At 40.4% G+C, this 23473-nt stretch overlaps 3 protein-coding genes across 3 annotated transcripts; 2 read left to right on the top strand and 1 right to left on the bottom strand.

The window, feature by feature from the left end:
• Nucleotides 1-408: 408 nt before the first annotated feature.
• Nucleotides 409-2754, bottom strand: LOC105971094 (uncharacterized). Its single transcript, XM_088821519.1, has 2 exons — nt 2528-2754; nt 409-1471 (listed from the first exon to the last, which is right to left on the bottom strand). The coding sequence occupies exon 2, from the start codon at nt 1391-1393 to the stop codon at nt 596-598; it is 798 nt and encodes a 265-aa protein (XP_088677645.1). The 5' UTR covers nt 1394-1471; nt 2528-2754; the 3' UTR covers nt 409-595.
• Nucleotides 2755-6499: 3745 nt separating this feature from the next.
• On the top strand, nt 6500-10853 carry DND1 (Cyclic nucleotide-regulated ion channel family protein). Its single transcript, XM_088821518.1, has 8 exons — nt 6500-6635; nt 6843-7488; nt 8516-8731; nt 8794-9080; nt 9178-9289; nt 9396-9635; nt 9815-9901; nt 10158-10853. Exons 1-8 carry the CDS (start codon nt 6613-6615, stop codon nt 10647-10649), a joined length of 2103 nt encoding a protein of 700 aa, XP_088677644.1. The 5' UTR covers nt 6500-6612; the 3' UTR covers nt 10650-10853.
• A 472-nt stretch (nt 10854-11325) lies between these two features.
• On the top strand, nt 11326-14033 carry PTEN1 (Calcium/lipid-binding (CaLB) phosphatase). Its single transcript, XM_013000567.2, has 8 exons — nt 11326-11611; nt 11743-12056; nt 12170-12346; nt 12448-12561; nt 12778-12969; nt 13105-13341; nt 13430-13531; nt 13629-14033. Exons 2-8 carry the CDS (start codon nt 11769-11771, stop codon nt 13770-13772), a joined length of 1254 nt encoding a protein of 417 aa, XP_012856021.1. The 5' UTR covers nt 11326-11611; nt 11743-11768; the 3' UTR covers nt 13773-14033.
• The last annotated feature ends 9440 nt before the right edge of the window (nt 14034-23473 follow it).

Below are 23473 nucleotides of genomic sequence, written 5' to 3'. Positions count from 1 at the left end.
TTTTAAACGTCCATCCTTGCAGTTTCAAATTTAGTGGAATCTTGGAGGTTATATGGAATATTATCACTTTTGTTCCCGTTTTATCCCATTCGAACTTTACATTTTGAAGCAAGATGATCATAATATGTGTTTTTTGGCTTGTATGTATCAAATTGTGGTGCATCAGAAACTGTATTTTTACACAAAATGAGTACAAACTAGAGCACGTTCCACGAAATCTAGATGATTATGTTGAATTTCACACCACAGGGGTGGAGATGTAAGAAAAAATCATAGTTGAGAGGTAGATGTAATTATCTAAACAAGAGGGGTTTTTTCGTAAATTGACCATACCTCAGGGGTGGTTGTAATATACCCTTAACCATATCATGCAAGAGTCTTAATCTATAATAAAAACATAATTAAATCACTACAAAAGGACAATCATTCGTGTTCTTGGCCGAAACTACAACCACCACTAAACCACAAGTTATTAACAGCCAAATTATAAAGATTTAACATTTAACTTACATGTTTCAAAATCCTGAAACTGTAGAATTTCACACAGCTGCTGAGGTCAGCAAAAATGTGGGGGGTTTCGACAAAGCACCAACTATTACGCGACGATCTCCCTTACGAGCCAGTCCAAGCTCGGATAAGCAAAGCACAGAATCGATAATGAAGGGAGAGCAAACGCAACCGTAATGAACAAGTACAGTGCCAAAATTGCTGCGCTGGCAGGTACCACGTACAAAACGATGAGCAGGAAAATAATCACAAGTGGGAACTTCGAAGTCAAATGAACGAAGAAAACGAGCGACTTCTTGATCGACGAATGCAGCCTTTCGAACTGACTGCCATAATTAACCGCCGACGCCGATGATTCAAAATCAATACCGTAATTACCCCCCCTCCTACGATTATTAATACTACTCCCCATAGAGCTTCCCGTTTTCATCGTGCTCGGTGGACAAACGGCTTGGTGGTCCCCACAGGCGGAGGAACGGGATTTCACTCTGTCTCCGTTCATGCTCTCGAGCATCCAAAGGAGGAAGAAGTTTTTACGCGGGAATCTTAGATTCCCGTAATACACCAACCGGAGTGATAACAGATTACACCACGGGCAGGATATAAATAGTGGGAGCTGGAGGGGTAAAGTTGGAAATTTCAACGCGGCCCATTGTAGTCCTATGATGCAGTTTTTGCATAGGGTGTGCCCGCACCATAAAACGTACGGTATGTTTTCCACAAGGTTGAATGATTCGCAGCATATTGGACATTCCATACCGTCGTCTCTGCTCGTGAGTGAAGAAGCCTCGTCATCCGAGCAATCGGTTGAATCTTGTCTTGGCTTCGATGTATTGTTCTTCAAGGCCATGTTTCCAGCTATACAGCTTGATGCGAATTTCCACATCTTTGCAAACTACCTAGGATCAATTTACAACATGTGATCTTCACATCTGTTATGCGGCAGAGAGACTCCGTCCGGTTCCTAAGAGGTGAAAACAACGGATAATGTAAAATAAGGCGGAATTAAATTCAATCGACAAAGTTTTCGGCGGGTTCAAAGGAATTTAACATATTTCTTCGAACATGATTCTGTAAAGCAGTAAATTTACGGGAAAAAATACGAAGGTGAATGCATTACTTGTCCATTGCCATAAAAATAACTATGCAAACCGACGCCAATTAAGAATAATCATAAGAGAATTTGGAGCACGAAAGTCGAGAATCGTATTCATATCATCTTTTAGATGACGATAATAATTCCCACTGTCTGTAAGAGCACTACTTAGAGGTACCGTATGATTCATAATGACGGTAACTTTTCTTAAAAAAAAAAAACAAATAATCCATACCCAAAAACAACTATGTACTTAACATTTAAACATCTTCGGATCAGCCATACGTAGATTGGAATTCGGAAGAATCGAACGACCAAAGTTTATCTGAGTATAGCATGCATAACTAGAAGTATAACACACAAACCGAAGTTGATATATATTAGCCTCCACGGATTTTGCATTTTCTATTCGATTTACTCCACAAGATCGAATTGTATACAAAATGATAAAATCGAATACCAACCCTCAAACGAAACTTAGTCGAATGACCTGCATTTAATTATCTATCTTTGCTCGAAACATCTTCAGCAAATCCCCCTACCATCGAAAACCTAGTTTTTTCGATTATCAAACCCGTAATTAAACGAATCATGAACAGACCTTTCAACAAAAGCAAATTACATTTATCATAGATCACAATTAATCACCCATTAGCATTACATTCATAGTCAGTATTTCAATGATTAAACTTATATTTGCTAATAAAAAATATATTAAACACTGTTATTGCTACTGTAGCCGAGATTAAGAAAACTAATTACAGAATTTAGAGACTTGCTATTATTATAATTTGTAAACAATGAAATCAAATCTTAAGAACCCTAAATCATTTAATAAACAAATCCGAATAAAAAAAAATCCCAAACATCGAGAATATGCAATAATGAATCTGAAAAACAGTTTAACGAAGACGAAACAATTACCGATTGATCGGAGGAAGCAGGATAGATGTGCTTCTCACTGTATGCTGCAGAAAAAAGACAAAATAGAGTAATCGAATACCCCACAACTCTCTCTCTCTCTCTCTCTCTCTCTCTCTCTCTCTCTCTCTCTCTCTCTCTCTCTCTCTCACACACACACACACACGCACACACAGTACGTGTTTTGGAGCTCCGATGTGACTTGTGAGTTGTGAGGCTGAGTTTCAAAACCAATCACGCCGGCTGCATTTTACCTTTTTCCTTTTTCTTTTTTTTTTTTATTATTTTACTTTTTTTTTCTTTTTTTTTTATAATTCTTTTTGTTTTGTGGGCCCCTTTTTCTCTTATTTGAGATTTGAAAACTTGGAACGATCGGCCCAACTGTTAAAAGTGTCGGGCCCAAATTTGTAAACCGGCATAGACATTGTTTTGCTAAGCTTTTTAAAAAAAGTTATAAAATGTTTAACAGCTTATAAGCTCTTTCACTGGGTGACTGTGTGACATGTTTTTATAAAAAGATCTTACAAATTCAAAAAATAAGTTAGCGGAGATCAAAAAAGTTTTTTTTTTTTTATTTAAAAATACACACTTCACTTTTTTTGTTAAGATCTTATAATGAGTAAAAATAGCTTATAAGATCATTATCCATACACATTAAAAGATAATTCTAAAACTAAGAGATAAGCGATTATCAAAACAACTTATCCAATATAAGAGTTTATCGGATGTTTAAAATTATTTAGTTTAGCCAAACGAGCCCTCAGACACAAAACACAAAATTAATTCCGAAAAGAAAATCAATTTGCATTATACGTTGTACAATAGATCCATATTCCATGGTAAACGATGACCATTTTTTTCTTGTCACATGGTAGGGAAACATATTTCTTGTCTTCATAAAAAAAATCCATAAATAAATAATTAAATCTAAAAAAATCATTTGAAATAGAAAATCTTCTAAATTCGGTGTTCTTATATATATTGAATTGTTAATTAAATTAAAAAGAAAATGGACTTGACATCAGAGTTGTACTTTAGTTGGACTTGCACATGCATTCTGACATTGTACGTTAACGGTGCGTGGTCTTCACGCACCGCCAATTCATACACAAAATATCTTCAACTGTTCAATGAAAATGTTTTTATCAATTTTATGTTTTTATTTTTTTTCTTATCAGTGTAAATTCTAGAAAAGGGAAAAAGTCAAAAACAAGTGTGCTTATCAATTTCACTTTATTTCTCATTTATTCGATTTTATAGAAATTGGAAAAAAAAAATTAGGTCGATGAAATAATAACCTTGTTTAAATAATAATTTCTTTTGGTCCGATTCCATAAAAAAAGTACTACATTATTATAATATTATTGGTTTAATAATTTAATATTTCGCTAATTTAGTAAATTTTATTAGTTCTGATTGTATTAATATATAGAAGTGTAGCTGTACTACTACTGTTTTGTGATGCTAATCTCAATTACTCAAATATTATAAACAACTCATAATTGTATTAACCTGTCTATTATAAACAATCTTAATAGTAATAAAATACTCAATTAATTTCTCAAATCAACATAATTATTTTTATTTATTTTTAAATTATACTTATGTGGTGTACGAAATGGAATTAGAATAAGATGACTAGGCAACTGTCTCTGTTTTAAGGTGACAGCCTCCACATGATATATATCCCCTAATATATATATGTACTAATAAAATACTCAATAAACATCTTTTTTTTAGAACAAAAAAAAATTCAATGACGTGTAAATGATGTAAAATTGCTATCGATTAAAGAATATTACTCTAAATATATATATATATATATATATATATATATATATATATATATATATATATATATATATATATATATATATATATACAAAGTACTAACAATCACTTTTATTTATGGAATAGATATTAGATACAATACTATTTTTATACTATTGAAAATAAATATTGCAATAGATTGTTTTGTACAAAATGTCCAAAATACTTATATGTGTAGATTAATTATTGACTTTATTCGAGCCACCTCGATATGAATATAAGTTACGAGTACGATCTACTCGGCTGATTTAAGTCGGTCCAAAATACAACTCATCTACAATTAAAAAAAATCAAACTTATTTGACCCGGCAAATTAGGTTTCAAATAGTTCAATCGATCCAATTATAAATACACACGACACGTATTATTTTAAGGTACATGATCTAGATGGATCTCTTATTCACTTGGATTTTGTAAATAAACTCGTGAAACATTAAATTCTATATTTTTTTTTTAGTTTTTCTCGATCAAAAGTAGTGGTTCTAAATCGATGAAACTAGAAAAATGAAGGGCCCTAATGTTTGGCATATACATTGATCAATGTTGATGAATTATTTTCAAGAATATGTGAGCAATATATATATATATATATATATATATATATATATATATATATATGAATTATTATTGTTAAACATCCCACATGTGACATGCCCATCAAAATTTATATGCGTAGACATGGAAATCACTAGTGGCCAATAATTGTATAGCCCTTTTGAGTTGGAGTTTCAGACATTATAGACTTTGTAGGGTATTCACGGTTTTAGATGCTACACCTGATCATATACACCGAATGAGTTTTAAGTATCGAAGTGATTATAAGATAATTACTCATTAAGTACATATATACATTAGTATATGGTTATGTGCAGATCAACGGTTAGAAAACCACCGATCGTATATATATGACCAGGTGCAACATCGAATCCCTCAGCATTCACAAGAGAGATAAAAAAGAAATCGGGGATATATTGCTTTGTGCTAACACGTTTTTTCTTCCACTAAATTCGAGGGTTAATTCATATGACAAGTTTAATTTTTTTCAAGGCGTCGAGTGAATTGAAATACTGAATACTCTTAAAAATGTTGGAATACGTGAAATAAATGGGGTTTAACTTATCCAAATGAGAACTATCGAAATTACGAAAAATGAGATTTTTTTTTAACATCCATCACGAAATTGCGAAAAGAACAAAAAACATTTTAAAATCGGATTTGAAGATTTAGAATTTATTATCAAGTATGTCAATAATCTTCAAATATTATGCCATGGCCATGGAATTATCAAGAAATATTTGGCACGATTATAGGTAGGCAAAAGAAGAAAGCTTTGAAGGGTACGATTGATTCACTTGTTTTTCAATAATCTTCAATTATATATATATATATATATATATATATATATATATATATATATATATATATATATATATATATATATATATATATATATATATATATATATATTATCTAATTGTTTGAATGCAAGTACAATTTGGTAAGGCAAGTACTTGTCGTAACAATAGTATACTATTACCAAATAAGGAAAGTGAAAAGCATATATATGAAATCTTACGTACTTAATTTCTATTTCAACGTCCCTAAAATGATTAGCAAACAATTAAATATTGTAAGGACCATTATATATTTGTTTAGTGGGGATCTAATAAAGTATTATTAATCTATTTAATCTCTCTGACACTAGAAGATTCTGATGGAATGCAATGGTTGAGTAATAAAAAAAAAATGAGATTTTTATTATTTTGTGTATTTATATAATTTAAGGGCTTGTTTGGTTAGAAAGATTATGCCTTATTAACTAAATAATTGGAATTTAATTCGTTTGATGTTTGATATCCTTAATAACTTATCGTGTCAACCAGCAAAGAGAACATTTTTATTGGACGTCCCGAAATTCGATAAAATAATTGAGTTTTTCAATTAATATTCTTTTACATTATTATTATTTATTAGTATATATACAAACAAAAATATTCTTGTTTTTTTTATATCTTCTTTTCTTCTCCACAGTGTTCAAATTTATTACTTCACTTATCAACAACAATCATGTAGCAAAATTCAATTCGTACGGACATCTGCTGACTGTGATATTTAATTTCTCTAATTTTTAATTTAATTTAATTTTATATATATAAATAATAAATTCAATTACCCTTTCTAGAGTACTTGTCTTGTGTTCTTCCTTTTATTTTCTGTGTGCAATTTTACACATCCATGGTTTCCCTGATCCATTCGAGATGGCTAATTTCTCCTTATCAAGGTTATATATAGATATTATATGTGTGTGTGTGTGTGTGTGTGTTGTCTTAATTTACTTTTTGCATTGTACGAGGTTGTTATTAATTAGTTGTTATACTCTATTATATTGGTTTTCCCTTCTGCATTCTTAGATTGATTTTATATTATCGTACTGACATTTTTCTGTTTGATTAATTGATTTGATTGTACCTTAATTAATTAATGGCAGTTGTTTTGGAATATTCCGGCGAGAATCAGTCCTTACACCGGACAACGGCGGCGATGAAAGCGAGGAAAATCAAACAATTTCAACCGGCGGCGGCGGGGAGTGCTACGCATGCACTCAGGTGGGGGCCCCGGTTTTCCACTCCACCAGCTGCGACAAAGCCCACCGCCCCGAGTGGGAGGCCTCCGCCGGCTCCTCCCTCCTCCCCATAAGAAATCGCGCCGGCCAGAACCCCGCCGGAACTCGGTCCTCCTCCGCCCGGGGGGCGGGGCAGCCGTTCGGCGGCGGCGTGCTGGACCCGCGGAGGAAGCGCGTGCAGCGGTGGAACCGGGCCTTCCTGCTGGCACGTGGGATGGCACTCGCGGTGGACCCACTCTTCTTCTACGCGCTGTCGATCGGCCGCGGCGGCTCGCCGTGCCTGTACATGAACGGCGGCCTGGCGGCGGCGGTGACGGTCGTCCGGACGTGCGTGGACGCCGTGCACCTCTGCCACCTGTGGCTTCAGCTCCGGCTAGCCTACGTGTCGAGGGAGTCCCTGGTCGTCGGCTGCGGCAAGCTCGTGTGGGACCCACGCGCCATCGCCGCCCACTATCTCCGGTCACTCAAGGGCTTCTGGTTCGATGTCTTTGTCATCCTCCCAGTTCCCCAGGTCATACTCATTATTTACTACCACTTCAATTTAAATAAATAAGGGTAAATTACACTTATACCCCTTAAGTATGCTAAAATAACTTTAAGGCCCCTATAGTATCAGTAATTACAATTACCCCTGAAACATTGTTAGAAACCCTAACGTTTATAATGCATTCGATAAGTTATTCGATTAGGGTTCTAACGAACTATAAGTTTCATGCAGTGGTGAAGACAACATAGAGCTAGGGAGTGACATGACCCCTAGCATTTCTTAAATCATTATTATTTTATATAAGATTTATAAATTTTTGTCTTCGGTAGCATTAAAGCCCCCACATGAAACAAATATAGTGCATATCGGTCCCCAAGACACGAAATTTTGGCTTCCGTAATTGTTTCAGTGGCGTGGCTGTAAGTATCAACCGTACAGACTTTAAAATTATTTTAGCATACTTTAAGGGTGTAATTGTAATTTACCCAATAAATAAAAGTATTCCACCTTCCATTACGTCACCAAACACAGACTTTTTCCACGACTCCCATGTTTTTATTATAAAAATAGATATTCTGGCAGTTGTGGAATTTTAGGCGCAATGATTTAATATCCGTTACAGAAACAGAAATACTTGTCCCATTTTTTATTTATTATTATTTTTAGCCCCTATAAATTTCTATCTTTTGCACTTTCCCCCCTAAATTTTTTTAAAAAATGGATATTCCCCTTCGAAATTATTATATTGATTGCACTTTGCCCCATAAGCCAATTTTTAGAGGGTATTGAGCAATAAAAATAACATTTAAAGGCGCAACGTGCAACAACAATACTCAATTCCAATGAATAATTCATTGGAATTTTGCTATCGGGGCAATGTGAAACAAAAACAATATTTTGAAGGGGATATTCACTTTTAAAAATTCTGAGAGAGTAAAGTGCGAAAATTAGAAATTTACAGGGGGTGATGTGCAATTTGCCCTCATTTTTAATTAGTAAAAATAAACTAATTTTAATTAATTGTGTTTAATTTATCTCTTAATCCTTGCAGGCTGTGTTTTGGTTAGTAGTGCCGAAATTGATCAAAGAGGAGCAAATTAAATTAATAATGACAATTCTTCTATTAATATTCTTATTCCAATTCCTACCCAAAATCTACCATATAATATGTTTAATGAGAAGAATGCAAACGGTTACCGGTTACATCTTCGGCACAATATGGTGGGGTTTCGGCCTTAATCTCATAGCCTACTTCATCGCTTCTCACGTAAGTTAATTAATTACGGATTAATCCTTAATCTCCACGCACGTGTGTAACCTTTCCAACAGGTTGCAGGTGGATGCTGGTACGTGCTGGCTATACAGCGCGTGGCGCTCTGCCTCAAGCAGCAGTGTATTGGCAATAGTAGTTTGTGCAATCTCTCTCTGTCCTGCTCCGACGAGGTTTGCTATCAGTGCGAAACTAGCTCGATTAATTATAAGCCGTTGTCTTCGTGTTTGGATGTTAACGGCCCGTTTAGATACGGGATTTATAAGTGGGCCCTTCCCGTTGTTTCGAGTAACTCCGTTGCCGTCAAGATTCTTTATCCTATTTTCTGGGGGTTGATGACTCTTAGGTAATTAATTCATTATTTAATTAGTATGTCAAAAAATATATACAATGTGATTGGTAAAAAAAGGAAAAGTTTCGATTTTTAATTACTCGATTCGCAGCACGTTCGGGAACGACTTGGAGCCGACGAGTAATTGGCTTGAAGTGATGTTTAGTATTTGTGCTGTGCTTAGTGGATTGATGTTGTTTACTCTGTTGATTGGAAATATCCAGGTGAATTTTTTTTTGAAATTGAATGGTCGGAAATTTGAATTTTGAAAAATTTGGCGGTTTTTTTTTAATAATGGAATTCGATTTTGGGATATGTGTTCGTATGTAGGTGTTTTTGCACGCGGTGATGGCGAAGAAGAGGAAAATGCAGCTGAGGTGCCGCGACATGGAATGGTGGATGAGGCGGCGGCAGTTGCCTTCGCAGCTCCGGCGAAGAGTACGCCGCTATGAGCGGCAAAGGTGGGCGGCTATGGGCGGCGGTGATGACGAGATGGAATTGATCAAGGACTTGCCGGAGGGACTTAGGCGGGATATCAAGCGATTCCTATGCCTCGATCTCATAAAAAAGGTACACCAGATTACGAGTATATTTCTGCCAGTGGCGGAGTCAGAATTTTATCTCTTGACGAGACCTACTTATTATGGAAGATAACTATACTTTCATATAAAATATTATATTTTTTAAAGCGACGGGGGCCATGGCCCCCATTTCCATCACTATACCTATTGATTAGTATGTGTTTTTAGGTGCCGTTGTTCGATAGCTTGGATGATCTCATCCTCGACAACATATGTGATCGCGTTAAACCCCTCGTTTTCTCCAAAGAAGAAAAGGTAGAATTAAGTGAAGGGTTTATTGCATTCAACACCCATGTGTTATCTCCAATTACTAAAAAGCTCCTATACTATTTTTATCTTTTTAGCAAACTACCCCTAAAACTCACTTTTAGGGGTTGTATGGTGAAAAAATGCACTATAAGGGGGTTTTCGCTAATATTTGTAACACGAAGAGTTTTTTAGCAATTCGGGGTACTAAATGCAATAAACTTATTAAATAAAATTTGCCTTCCTTTCTTTCCAAAAATTACAGATAATAAGAGAGGGAGATCCGGTCCCGAGAATGTTGTTCATCGTGCGCGGCCGTGTGAAGAGTAGCCAAAACCTAAGCCGAGGGGCGGTGGCCTCCGCCCTGCTCGACCCCGGCGGCTTCTTCGGCGACGAGCTCTTCTCATGGTGCCTCCGCCGCCCGTTCGTTGACAGGCTTCCGGCCTCTTCCGCCACATTCGAGTGCCTCGAGCCGACCGAGGCGTTTGCCCTAGACGCGGGCGATCTCCGGTACATCGTGGATCACTTCCGGTACAAGTTTGCGAACGAGAGGCTGACGCGCACCGCGAGGTACTACTCGTCCAATTGGAGGACGTGGGCCGCCGTGAATATCCAGATGGGGTGGCGGCGGTACATGCAGAGGACGAGAGGTGCAGCGTTGCGGTACGGATCGGGTGATCACGTCGATAGCGATCGGAGGCTTAGACAATATGCGGCTTTGTTTATGTCGATTAGGCCTCATGATCATCTCGAATAAGATTGATTACACTAAATTTGTGTTTAAGATTTGATATGAGAGAGAGAGAGAGAGATTTTTTGTGTACGATTAGTGTGATTTTGTTGACTCTTTGCTTGGACATATGACATTTTTGTCAAGATTATGCTATTTGAAAAAATCAGAAGATTATATTTATACTAATAAAAAAAAATGGTTCCAAAATTGGAATATTTGAAATTAAAATCGAAATCATCGAATTCGTAAATTTAGTTTTTGTTTCTACTCTAATTCAGTTTGCCTGAAATATATTTCGACCGTAATAATTGAATTAATATTCTCAAAAAAAAAAAAAACAAAAACAAATTCAAGTACAATTCTATTAGGATTTTAGGAATTTTAATCTAATACAATTCCTAGAAGGATTCTATTAATCCAATTATAAATAGTAAATACCTCATGTGCTCATTATTTGAAATTGAACCCATCTTGATTGAATTCTCACTCAACAATCTACATCTCAATTCTCCATTAATTACTCAAAGTAAGTGTTATATTACATCAATTTTTTTATTTATTTTTTTATTTATTTATATGAAGGGTTCAGATTATTGATTTAATTAATATACAAGAAATATATGTCACACTGCCCAACTGAATCGGCCTCGAATTTCTCCAAGTTTAAGGTTGTTATCTAAATAGTGGACAAAAATCTAAAACGCTCAATTTAGCAGAAAATTATATTTTTTTGGGGGGCGGATTAATTACAGAAGCACCACCCCCCACCCCCACCCCCAACCTAATCATCTGGACACATGGGATTCTTCATCCCTTGGTTTTGGCCCCCCTAAGAAACATATCACCAGATTTCGCCGAGGCAAGAAAATTAAACACCCCTTCTCACATTCTTGATTCTTGGACCAATCTTCGTGATCTTCGATTCACTTAGGTTGTTCCAAGCCAAACAACCACCTTCCCAAGAAGGGGACAATCCAAACAACCTCGTACGTAACAAAAACAATTTGGGTCTTTTTTTTTAATGCTGCATTTGTTGTGTGCTTTAAAATAGTTACTAGGAATCAAGTTAATGAATTATTATATATATTTTTATTTTTTTTTATTTTTTTGTGTGAAGGTGGTGGCATTTTTGGTTTTCAAGAAATGGGGTTGAAGTTGTCGAAGAAGGGGATGATTAAAAGCCCAGAGATGATGAACTTGGGGCACGTGCAGAGCCAGCTGGTGAGTTGTCTCTATAAAAACTACATACGTAACTTGGTCTCCAAGAAACGCAGGCGCATGCTCGTCGCGGGCTACGATCTCGACATGACTTACATAACGGATCGAGTTTTGGCCATGTCGTTTCCCGCCGAATCCATGCGTGCCGTGTACCGTAATCCCATGTGGCAGGTCAAGTCCGTGCTCGAAATGCGACATCCCGGTCATTACAAGGTGATTAATTATAAGAAAGAATTGATTATAACAACATGTTTTGCACATGTTTTTTTTAATATTGTCTATTTATTTATTAATTAATTACTCTTTTTTTTTTTAATGGATTAAAGGTATATAACTTGTGTATAGAGCAAGCTTACGACGCGTCGCATTTCGACGGGCGTGTGGAGAGGTACCCGTTTGACGATAACCATGTCCCGACAATTTCGATGGTCAAGGCATTTTGTGAAGATGTTCATTCTTGGATATTGAGTGATCCCAAGAATATTGCAGTTGTACATTGCATGGTAGTATAAATTTCGAAAAAGAAACAAAAAACGATACGTGCATATATGTATATAACTCGGTAAATGTATCTTAGTTTAATACTTGATGTTTGAATGTGCAGGCAGGAAAAGGTCGAACGGGATTAATGGTATCGTGTTACCTAGTTTACACGGGGATGTCAGCTGAGAAGGCTTTGCAAGTTTATGCAGAGAAACGAACCACAAATAATGAAGGCGTAAGTCTATATATATATATATATATATATATATATATATATATATATATATATATATATATATATATATATATATATATATATATAATTAGGTGCAATATAATCACTATTTATTAGTTCATTTGAAGTCGATAAATTAGTACTAAACACGTAGGTTTTTTTTTCGATCGTGAGTTGAATCAATCTTGATCGATATGTGTTACTTTTGCTAAACAGGTTTCTATAGCAAGCCAAAGGCGTTACGTCGAATATTGGGAGAAAGTGCTTTCTCTCTCCAAACGAGTTAATATCAGTACTTCTCCGATTCTCGATTTGCCTAAACCTTGCAGCAGAGAGCTTCAACACATTCGCTTATACGACACAACAAACATCGATCAGATCTTTGTTGTTGTTTCTGTCTTGCAAAATGTAATTATGACAAATCTCTCTCTCTCTCTCTCTCTCTCTCTCTCTCTCTCTCTCTCTCTCTCTCTCTCTCTCTCTCTCTCTCTCTCTCTCTCTCTCTCTCTCTCGATAACGAAATGTGCTTTCTAATATGTGCAGATTCCGGGGCAGAGGTATTGCCCCCCAGCGGAAGTATCCAAGAATTGCTGCAGAAGAATCGGAAAAGAAAACGAAAGATTGAACAAGCCTCGATATTACTACTCGTTTGTTGAGGGTGATGAAGAAGGGAAGAAAGACGTGGCCGCGGAGCCTCGTTTGGTTGTTCAAATGGACACCGAAAGTTCGATTATTTACGAGAAGACTTGTCTCGGCTATTACTTTGAGAAGCCTGTCCAAGTAAGTACATTCTTACTGTATCTTGTCGAATTGTCGTAATTTATTTATTAATCGTAATTATAACCGTTTTTGTTATTGCTTCCGGTAGGTAACGGGCGATGTTCGTATAATTTTCTACGAGAAATTGATCGGAGGGCGTTTGTTCTACGTTTGCTTCAACACGGCTTTTATAACCGGCAGCCTACTGCAGGTGATCATTTCTATATATCTTTCTTGATTAATTTTTTTTTTCTTCTTAATTAATCCCTTATTAATTATGTTTTAATGTACCTTTTTTTTGGTTATAGTTCTCAATGAGGGATTTGGACAAAGTTGGGAAAAGGGGTCATTCAATATGTGGTCCTTCATTTTGCTTGGAATTGTTTTTTGGTCCCTCAAATTGTAACAGTTTCTTGCCTCCATCAGATGGAAATGTTCTTGTGGATGAGTAAATTTTACAGTCTAAATTATATTTGATTCACCAAAATTTATTCTTTTGAAATATTAGGACAGAAAAAAAAAAGGGCTTCAAGAATTAATGTTGAGTAATTTCAAATTTGTAGTTAGTTTCAAATATGTCTGCATAATTAGTATTAGTGTTCCTTGTATTTTTCTTCTTCTTTTTTTTTTTTTTTTTTTCTTTGTGTGATAAAGAATTTTTGGAAAATGTTTTTTTGGTTGCATGAGTTGAATGAAATTGGATTAAAATTTAATTATGTTAACTTATGTTTTAGTAAATATATGTGATATACCTAATTGGGCCGACTCAATGGGCCCCAATTCATTTAACAATTATGTCCAATACACGAAAGTATTCGGGCCCATTACACGAAAGCCCAAGCACCTTCAAAATAAGGCTTGGGCCCAACAAAATAAGCCCAACTCAATCAACGACATATAAATAGAAGTATTATTCATTTGTAAAGGTACGTTCTCATTTTTATGGACAATTCACCTCGAGTTTTATTCTCTCTACTCTCTCTACGATCCGCACATCTGACTTGAGCGTCGGAGGGGTTTCCGCCGGATCAACCCCCGGCTTAGTTCACGTGTGCTCATTTTGTAGGGACCTCAGGAACATCGAATTGACTAGCTACTGATCAGCTTTGCTCTCCCAGCTCGTTTTCTATACCACCCTAGGTGAGCTATATTTTAGCATCATCATTTTGGCGCCGTCTGTGGGAACGATGCAAACCAGATCACGTAGCCAACAAGATCCTCCTGAGGCATCAGCTCGGAGAGAAAACGACACAGCTAATAACCTCCCCACCCGTGGAGGATCTGGCATCCCACCCCCTCCACGCGCCGCGGAGCAACTTCCTCCACGTACTGCAGATCCACCTCGCGAGGTTCAGGTGATCCCCCCTCGGGACCCACCACTCGCCGATCCACCTCTCCCTGCTCCTCGAACGGTTCAAATAACCGAGGATGCGCTCCAACGTATGATAGCGGAAGCTTCTACTCGCGCCGCCACGGAGGCTGTAACTCAATACATCGCCACGATGGGAGCAAACGCTCCCAATGCGATACCAGCACCAGCTCCACCTGTAGCGCCACCCGTGGCCCCACAGCCAATAGCGAATCAAATAAGTGTCTCCTCCTCTACCTCGGATCCACGATCCCGAGTGCAGTTATCTACCAACCACCGAGGAGCACTGCCCAGACAGCAACGTCGACGCTCACCCCCACGGGGGAACGCATCACCACCGAGAGTCCCTCTCTTCAATGAGGGAGAAGGCGAGGTAAACAGCCGAATGTCACGCCAAAACCTTTTCTCCCAACCAAATAATCAAATAGGTGAGAGAATGCCTCTCCCAACAAGACGCAGTCCCTTCACCACGGACATTCTCAACGAGGTATTACCTCAGGGAGTAAAGATTTCGGGGTTACCTCAATTTGAAGGGACCACCGACCCACAGGAACATATAGAGAAATTCAGTGCCATGGCGGATTTATATGGCCCGACGGACGCTGCGATGTGCAAAATGTTCCGTACCACTCTCTCCAAGAGGGCAATGAATTGGTTCAACTCCCTACCCATAGGGTCCATTGACACCTTCGCTCGGTTGTCGACCCGATTCACCAACCAGTTCGCCATCAACAAACAATATGCCAAGACCCCAGCTCATCTTTTCTCTGTAGTACAGAGGGATAACGAAACGCTCCGTAACTACATTAAGCGTTTCGTAGAGGCCGTCCACGAAGTCCCCAGTGTGGGGCAAGACATGCTGTCCGGGATTATGCAGCAGAACTTGAAACCTGGTAGATTCAAAGAATCTATCGCCGGAAGACCCCCAAGCAACTTAGAGGAGTTGCTGAATCGAGCCGAAAAATACGTCCGGATAGAGGAAGCCTCTACCCATGCTCCTCCTAAAAGAAAAAGGGAAGACGACCGTCAGGACAATAGGAGGCGCGACGATAGACGTCCACCACTACCACCTCAAGGCCAACACTCTTCCTCCTACAATAGGTTCACTCCGCTGAACACTCGCCTCACGGAAATCCTTCACGTGATAGAGCAAAAAGGTTTAGCAGAACCTCCACGTCCTATGCAGCCAAACGCAAAGCGAGAAAAATCGGATCGTTATTGTCGATTCCATAAGGACAGAGGGCATACTACGGAAGAGTGTGCACAACTTAAAATGGCGATTGAGAGGCTGATCAAACAGGGCCATTTAGGCGAATACGTCGATAAGCCGCGAAATAAACGCCGTGATGATCCTCCACGCCGAGACAACAACCGAGATCAACAACAAAGACGAGAAGATGGGGGTCACCGACGTGACCTAGATAACAATGATAACCAGCCTACCCGAGGAATCATCTCCTTCATCTCCGGAGGACCGGCGGGAGGCGATTCACATAATGCAAGACGCACACTCGCTCGATCAGCGCGCATGAATCAAGAACGCGCTTCTCCATCCGAACGCGTATATCAAATACGAAGACCTGATCACAGCATAGTCTTCAACTCCTCCGACCTTGAAGGTCCAGAGGAAGACCATGTCGACGCATTAGTGGTAACAACAACGGTGGCCAACTTCTTGGTCAAGAAAATATTAGTGGATGGTGGGAGCTCAGCTGACATCATGTACCTCCATGCTTTTAAGCAGCTAGGCATAGATAATGCCCGTTTTAGTCCCATCTCCACACCCCTGAAAGGGTTCACAGGAGAAGGCATTTTGTCAATGGGAGAAGTGGAGCTGCCTGTTTCATTAGGGGAAGACCCCTGTCGAATCACGAAACTGATCAAATTCCTCGTCGTCGACAGGCCATCACCCTACAACATCATTCTGGGGAGGCCAGCCATCCACACATTCAAGTCAGTACCTTCCTCCTACCATCAGAAATGGAAGTTCCCTACTCCCTATGGAATGGGAGAAGTGCTTGGAGATAGACGTCTCGCTCGAGAATGCTATGCAAGGGCCCTACGAGAACCCTCAAAGAAGCCTAAACCGCCCGGAAAGGGAGACGATACCCAAAAATCCGACAAACGGAAGTGGGTCAATGCAATCATTGAGGACAATAAAGAAATACTCATCAGTGTACCAGACGATAGCATCAAGCTAGCGGCTGTCGAAGAGCTTAAGCTCATAGAGCTCACACCTGGAGATGATTCCAAACTCCTACGCATCGGATCTGATTTAGATCCTGAGACGGAGCAGCAGCTAATCAACTTCCTGCGACACAATGGAGATGTGTTCGCATGGAAAGCCCAAGATTTATCGGGCATTCCCCCTCAGGTAGCCCTACATCGACTTAACGTCGACAAGAAGATGAAGCCAGTCAAACAAAGGAAACGAACGTTTGGACCCGAACGCAACAAGCATATCAAAGCAGAAGTGGCTAAACTTCTAGAGGCAGGCCACATACGACCGGTTCAGTATCCTGAATGGTTGTCGAACGTAGTACTCGTTCCCAAACCCGGGGAGAAGTGGAGACTATGCGTAGACTTCACCGACCTCAACAAAGCTTGTCCTAAGGACCCTTTTCCTCTGCCTAGAATCGATCAACTCATCGATTCGACCTCAGGATGCGAGCTCCTCAGCTTCCTCGACGCATACCAAGGGTATAACCAGATCTTACTTGCGCCAGAAGATCAAGAGAGGGCCAGTTTCATCACCGACCAAGGTATCTACTGCTATCAAGTCATGCCCTTCGGGTTGAAAAACGCAGGAGCCACCTACCAGCGTCTGGTGAACAAAATGTTCGCAGATCAGATCGGTAAAAATATGGAGGTGTACATCGACGACATGCTCGTCAAAAGTGTTAAGGTCTCGGACCACCTAACGGATCTTGATCAGTGCTTCGCCACCCTGCGAAAATATAAGATGAAGCTCAACCCCCTCAAATGTTCATTCGGAGTTCGGGGAGGCAAATTTTTGGGATATATGATTTCACAACGAGGAATCGAAGCCAACCCCGCGAAAATTGAAGCAATCACCTCCATGGCTCCGCCAACATCGATCAAGAAAGTTCAACAGCTCAACGGCTGTTTGGCATCCCTGAACAGATTCATTTCAAGATCAGCGGACAAGGCTCTCCCCTTTTTCAAAATTTTAAGGGGAGGAAAAAAGTTCGAGTGGGATGAGGCATGTCAAAAGGCATTCGTTGAGCTGAAGTCATACTTAGCATCCCCACCCCTGCTCACAAAACCTCAGCCCGGAGACACCCTCCTACTATACTTAGCTACATCAGCTAATGCCGTCAGCGCAGTCCTCATCCGAAATGGAGAAAAGGGTCACCAACCCATATACTACATAAGTCGCGCCCTCCAAGGAGCCGAACAACGTTACACCAACATGGAGAAACTCGCTCTCGCCCTCATCAACGCAGCACGGAAGCTTCGACCTTACTTCCAGTCACATCAGGTGGTGGTTCTCACCAATTACCCTCTGAAGCAAATACTAAGAAGTCCCGAAACATCCGGACGATTAGCAAAATGGGCAATAGAGTTAAGTGAATATGGAGTGGAATTTAAACCCCGCCCAGCTATCAAGGCGCAAGTGTTGGCAGATTTTCTAGTCGAAATGACTTCCATAGAAGAGAACACTTCTCTACCTACCTGGTCTGTCAACGTCGACGGATCTTCCACTACCACAGGAGGGGGAGCAGGTATTGTACTAACGAATCCTGATGGAGATGAGTTTGAATACGCTCAACGATTCGAATTCACAGCCTCAAATAACGTCGCTGAATACGAAGCACTGATAGCGGGAATCCGCCTCGCCCTAGCAGCCGGAGCGCGCAAGCTCCTAATCCAAAGCGACTCTCAGCTCGTCGTTAACCAAGTACTCGGAGTGTACGAGGCCAAGGAAGACACCATGGCCAAATATTTAGCTCTCGCACACACTCTCTTGTCTAAATTCGAGAGCTATGAGATAAGACAAGTACCTCGCGCCAATAACGTCCATGCAGACAAATTAGCTAGGCTAGGCAGCTCCATGGCCAGCATTGGAAGTCGGAAGGTGACGCTCCTCACCTCACTCCAGCCGGAGATAACTTCACCCACTGAAGTACAGTACACCGAAGAGGATGAACCATGCTGGTTCACTCCAATCCTGAAGTATCTCAAGAACGGAGAACTCCCAACAGATCCCACCGAAGCACGAAAGTTAAAGACGAGAGCCGCCCGCTTCGTCATAGTGGGAGAAGAATTATACAAACGAGGGTTCTCATTCCCCTACCTCAAGTGCCTCGACCCGACCACAGCGGATTACGTACTTAGAGAAGTACACGAAGGCATCTGCGGCAATCACTTAAGCGGGAGGACCTTAGCTCTCAAACTACTGAGGCAAGGATACTATTGGCCAACGATGCATGAAGACGCGAAGAAGTTGGTCCGAAAGTGTAAGCCTTGCCAAGAGCATGCAAATATTCCTCACCTGCCAGCGGCATTAATGCAGCCAATTGACAGCCCCATCCCTTTCGCCCAATGGGGAATGGATTTAGTCGGACCATTCCCGCCCGCCACAGGAGGACGTAAATACCTCATCGTAGCAGTGGACTACTTCACCAAATGGGTGGAAGCTGAACCCTTAGCACGCATCCGAGAAGAAGAAGTCATCCAATTCCTATGGAAGAACATCGTCTGTCGCTTTGGGATCCCACGCTCCATTATCTCAGATAACGGAACCCAATTTTGCGGTGACAAAGTAAAGAATTGGTGCCTCGGCTTAGACATCAAACAGTTCTTCACATCCGTAGCCAATCCACAAGCTAACGGCCAGACGGAGGTCACGAATCGCACCATACTCCAACACCTCAAAACAAGGCTTGGAAATGCCAAAGGGAAGTGGGTGGACGAATTGCCTAACGCACTATGGGCTTATCGCACAACCCCAAGAGCAGCAACTGGAGAGTCTCCCTTCAATCTAGCTTTCGGAACAGAGGCAATCGCACCCGTCGAAATCGGAGAACCATCTTGGCGAGTCACCAACTATGACCCAACAGCTAATGAAGAGGCTATGCGGGGAAGCCTAGACCTCGTAGATGAGTTACGTGAGATCGCGTACATCCGACAACAGATGTATAAATCACGCATGGCCAAGGCATATAACTCAAAGGTTCGCCCTCGCTCCTTTCAAGTCGGAGATCTAGTCCTCCGAAAAGCTGAAGCCTCCCACCCCATCGGAAAGCTCGACCCAAAGTGGGAAGGACCGTATAAAATCACAAAGGTGGTCAACACTGGAGCATATCGCCTCGAGAACAGTGACGGAGACCCTATACCCAGAACATGGAATATAGGGAACCTCAAACGGTTCTACGCCTAAGGTATACATCTACCTTACTTCAGATCAGTTGAGATCATCACCCATATTTCTTCTATATGAAAGTTATTTACGATTCATCACCCATGCAGACCCCACATCCTTCCACGTCACACGTCTTGTAAGGCTGCTTCTACATGGTTGGAAATTTGACACCATATAACAAGGTGCGTTAACATCCTACCTAAACTGGGGGGCTAATAAATTTATTTTCACCAGCAATTCACCATCACATCCCACCATCTTATTACAGATTGAGAGCCAATTACGAGGGGATGCATATTACTCAATCAACGGCCCAAAGAGCGAGAACACTCCATACCACATCGCCAAGGGTAACTATACTTCCACTAGCATTCAACACACGGATGATCTTATTTACTCCTACTAACATAAAAAAAAAAATTCCACTAGCAGGCATGATCACATAGTAACTCGCAGCAACTCACGAGTTGATTTCATATCCCGAAGTGCGAGGAAGAAAAAACATCCCTGTAATATGGTACGTAGATCGGCAATGCTCATCCCCTCAGCTTCAATTACTAAGTCTTCAATACAAATGCTTAGACAAAATTCTTTTTTCTCAATTATATTTGACAGGCATAGAAACGCCAAAGGAATTCATTTTACCATCAGCACAGCAAAACAAACGAGTACAAGCAAGACGTGGAAGAAGAAGAACAAGTGTAGTACAATCACTTAGAACAATTTTTATCAAGTCAATTTTTTTTTCTTTCTCGCTCCACAAGTAGTTATTTACCTTTGCCTCACGTAGGCCCATCGCATTAGTCATTTACTTACATTCGCCTCACATAGGCATGTAACAATTCTCCTTTGCTATCGTTGAATAAATAATACTTTTCGCTTTACTATCTACGCATTTACGTCTATACAAATTACCTCTTACTATGAAGTCAAGTCAAAACCACCCCACAAACACTTAGAGAGATTTAGATAATCCGTATAGCCTGGCCAGCTGGATTATCTAGGTCCCTTTAGCTGTTTCACGAGGTGCTACATTTAAAACGTGGCCACGGACAAAAATATCATAGACCCAAGTGGTCCAAACAAAGGGCACGACCCCTAACAAAAACCTTGGGAGATTGATCCCCTCCTCAAGTACATCGCGTATAATGCTAATGTAAACACATAGAAGCAACGCATTCATTCTCGACAATGTCAAAATAAATAAATCGAAATATAAAACTTCAAAGTCAAACGAGGAAGAAATTCAAACGAAATAGTAGTGGACATACCCATCTACATCAGCGATAAAAATAAAATACGAAATCCATAAAAAAAATCATAGCAATAAAAAATAAAAGGGAAAAGATAACTATCCTAGCAAAAATATCTAAACTCCACCACCACGGGCAGAAGACGCCCTCACAGTGGAGTCATCAACAACCATGTCATCCACGAGCTCTGTGCCCGTTTCGTTGCCATCGACCTCATCTTCATCTTCATCGGATATACCAGCCTCCATCCCACGAATCACTTCCTCGCTGATCCCACCCGCATCACGCAGATATTTGCGACAAGAACGCACTAATGGCTTATAAACCACAGCCAATGCATGCTCCTCAACCATAGCAGCACACTCATCACTACCTCGGAAACTAGCTTTAGTCTCCTCCACAATGGACTCCTTATAAGCCGCACCACCTGATGTCGCGAGGAACCTCTTCCCCGTCGCCTTCTCAGCTTCATACTTCTCTTTAAGCTGATCGTAGCATTTGTTCAACTTATGAACATCATCTTTATAAGCCTTCGCATCACCCCGGAGAACCTCGAGCTCCTCCGTCCTCTCAGCAAGCTCCTCTGTCCTCCGAGCAAGCTCTTCAGAACGTAGAGCGAGATCGGACCGCGCTTCCTCCAACTGACTTAGAAGCTCATCCTCACGTGCTTGACTTCGAGCCCGATCCTCTTCCTTACTAGCTTCTGCATTCCTACCGTGCTCCACGAGGTATCTCCAAGTCGCTACCAACTAAAAAAATAATAATAATAATAATAACAATATTATTCGCAAGCCAAGAGAGAATAAAACATAAAATCTTGTTTTAAATAGACAAGTACTCACCCGACATATGTCTCCACCAGCTAACTCTAGCATATGAGAAGGACCCTTACCAGACATCCGAACACGATCATACTCTCGAACGAAACCCTCGGTACTCAACATCGGCAAATCATAATCCGACACATCCCAGTACGACTCCTTACCATCGCGGTTTACTCCATAAGTAAACAGCTGTTTCCCTCCTCCACCATGGAAAGCATAAGTCTCCTCTGGCTCTACCCGTGGACGCTTAGGCACAGCCACATACTCGGTATCCACCCTCTTCCCCTTGCCACGGTCCCTCGTCGGTGGACGCCCCTCCACTTCACCAGCACTGCTACGATCATCTGCGACTACTCGAGGAGCTTCTACATGGACCTCCTCACAAGGCAAACCATTTGAAGAACCTCCCAAGGTAGAGGGTACCTTCTTCGATGCCTTCTTCGATGCCTTCTTCGACGTCCCATTCGCCTTAGCTTGAAGTGCCGCAAAGGTGATACCCCCATCTACAAGAGATAAAATACATAAGAAACATGGGATATAAACTACAAAAAAAAAAAAAAAAAAACAACAAAGAAGAGGAACACAAGTCAAGGCAACAAAAGGATATACGATGCTGACCCGTCACCGTCGGTATCAAACTCCTCGGATCAAATACCACATCACACAACCCAGATTCCTCAATCCTCTTCGCCATATTTGCAGTCATCGCGAAACTCTCACACATAGGATTCCAAACTACGGGAACGTCAAAAGTGGGAGCCCTCACGTAAAAAAAATAGTTCTTCCATTTCCCCAAAGATAGCTTCACACTCTTCACGAATTGGTAATGAACGCGAGGATGAAAGCAAAAGAAAGGCATCTTATTGGGCCGATGTAACGTAAATAACGCCTTAAATAAACTCACAGACACAGGCAGACCTACACGAACCACCCTAAAATGAAACGCCTGGAAAATCAGAACAGCACTGGGCGTTAGCTGACTATACCCAATCTTGAATTCCTCACAGACCTTCAACAAGGTCGGATGCGGTGTAATCTGAGATGTACACGTCAAGTAACCTAAAAACACCGTATGAAATCCATCGGGTGGCGAATACAAACGGTCACCCTTCTGAGGCAACAACAACTCAACGTTACTTGGCGCTCCAGATAAACGACGAATAGAGTGCAGATGCTCTTCCGTCAACACACTATCAAAATCAACTAAGTCCAAATTAATTGGCTTAATTTTCTTTTGCTTCCTCTTATCAATCTCAATATCACCTGGCGGAATATCATCTTCCTCCTCCTCTTCATCTGTCAGCTCAACTTCACTATTTGA

The sequence above is a fragment of the Erythranthe guttata genome, chromosome 8 (genome assembly GCF_056151865.1).
Source record: "Erythranthe guttata isolate IM_541 chromosome 8, IM_541, whole genome shotgun sequence".
NCBI classification, from domain to species: domain Eukaryota; kingdom Viridiplantae; phylum Streptophyta; class Magnoliopsida; order Lamiales; family Phrymaceae; genus Erythranthe; species Erythranthe guttata.
The sequence above is the reverse complement of the archived record's forward strand: the minus strand, read 5'-3'. Positions and strand labels throughout refer to the sequence as shown.

Bases quoted from the DNA above. Each gene is read 5' to 3' on its own strand.
- LOC105971094 (XM_088821519.1), bottom strand. From the start codon at position 1,393: ATGTGGAAATTCGCATCAAGCTGTATAGCTGGAAACATGGCCTTGAAG.
- DND1 (XM_088821518.1), top strand. From the start codon at position 6,613: ATGGCTAATTTCTCCTTATCAAG. The intron at 6,636-6,842 runs GTTATATATAGA...AATTAATGGCAG, and splicing joins GCTAATTTCTCCTTATCAAG to TTGTTTTGGAATATTCCGGC. The intron at 7,489-8,515 runs GTCATACTCATT...TAATCCTTGCAG, and splicing joins TCATCCTCCCAGTTCCCCAG to GCTGTGTTTTGGTTAGTAGT.
- PTEN1 (XM_013000567.2), top strand. From the start codon at position 11,769: ATGGGGTTGAAGTTGTCGAAGAAGGGGATGATTAAAAGCCCAGAGATG. The intron at 12,970-13,104 runs GTAATTATGACA...TAATATGTGCAG, and splicing joins TTGTTTCTGTCTTGCAAAAT to ATTCCGGGGCAGAGGTATTG. The intron at 13,342-13,429 runs GTAAGTACATTC...TGCTTCCGGTAG, and splicing joins ACTTTGAGAAGCCTGTCCAA to GTAACGGGCGATGTTCGTAT.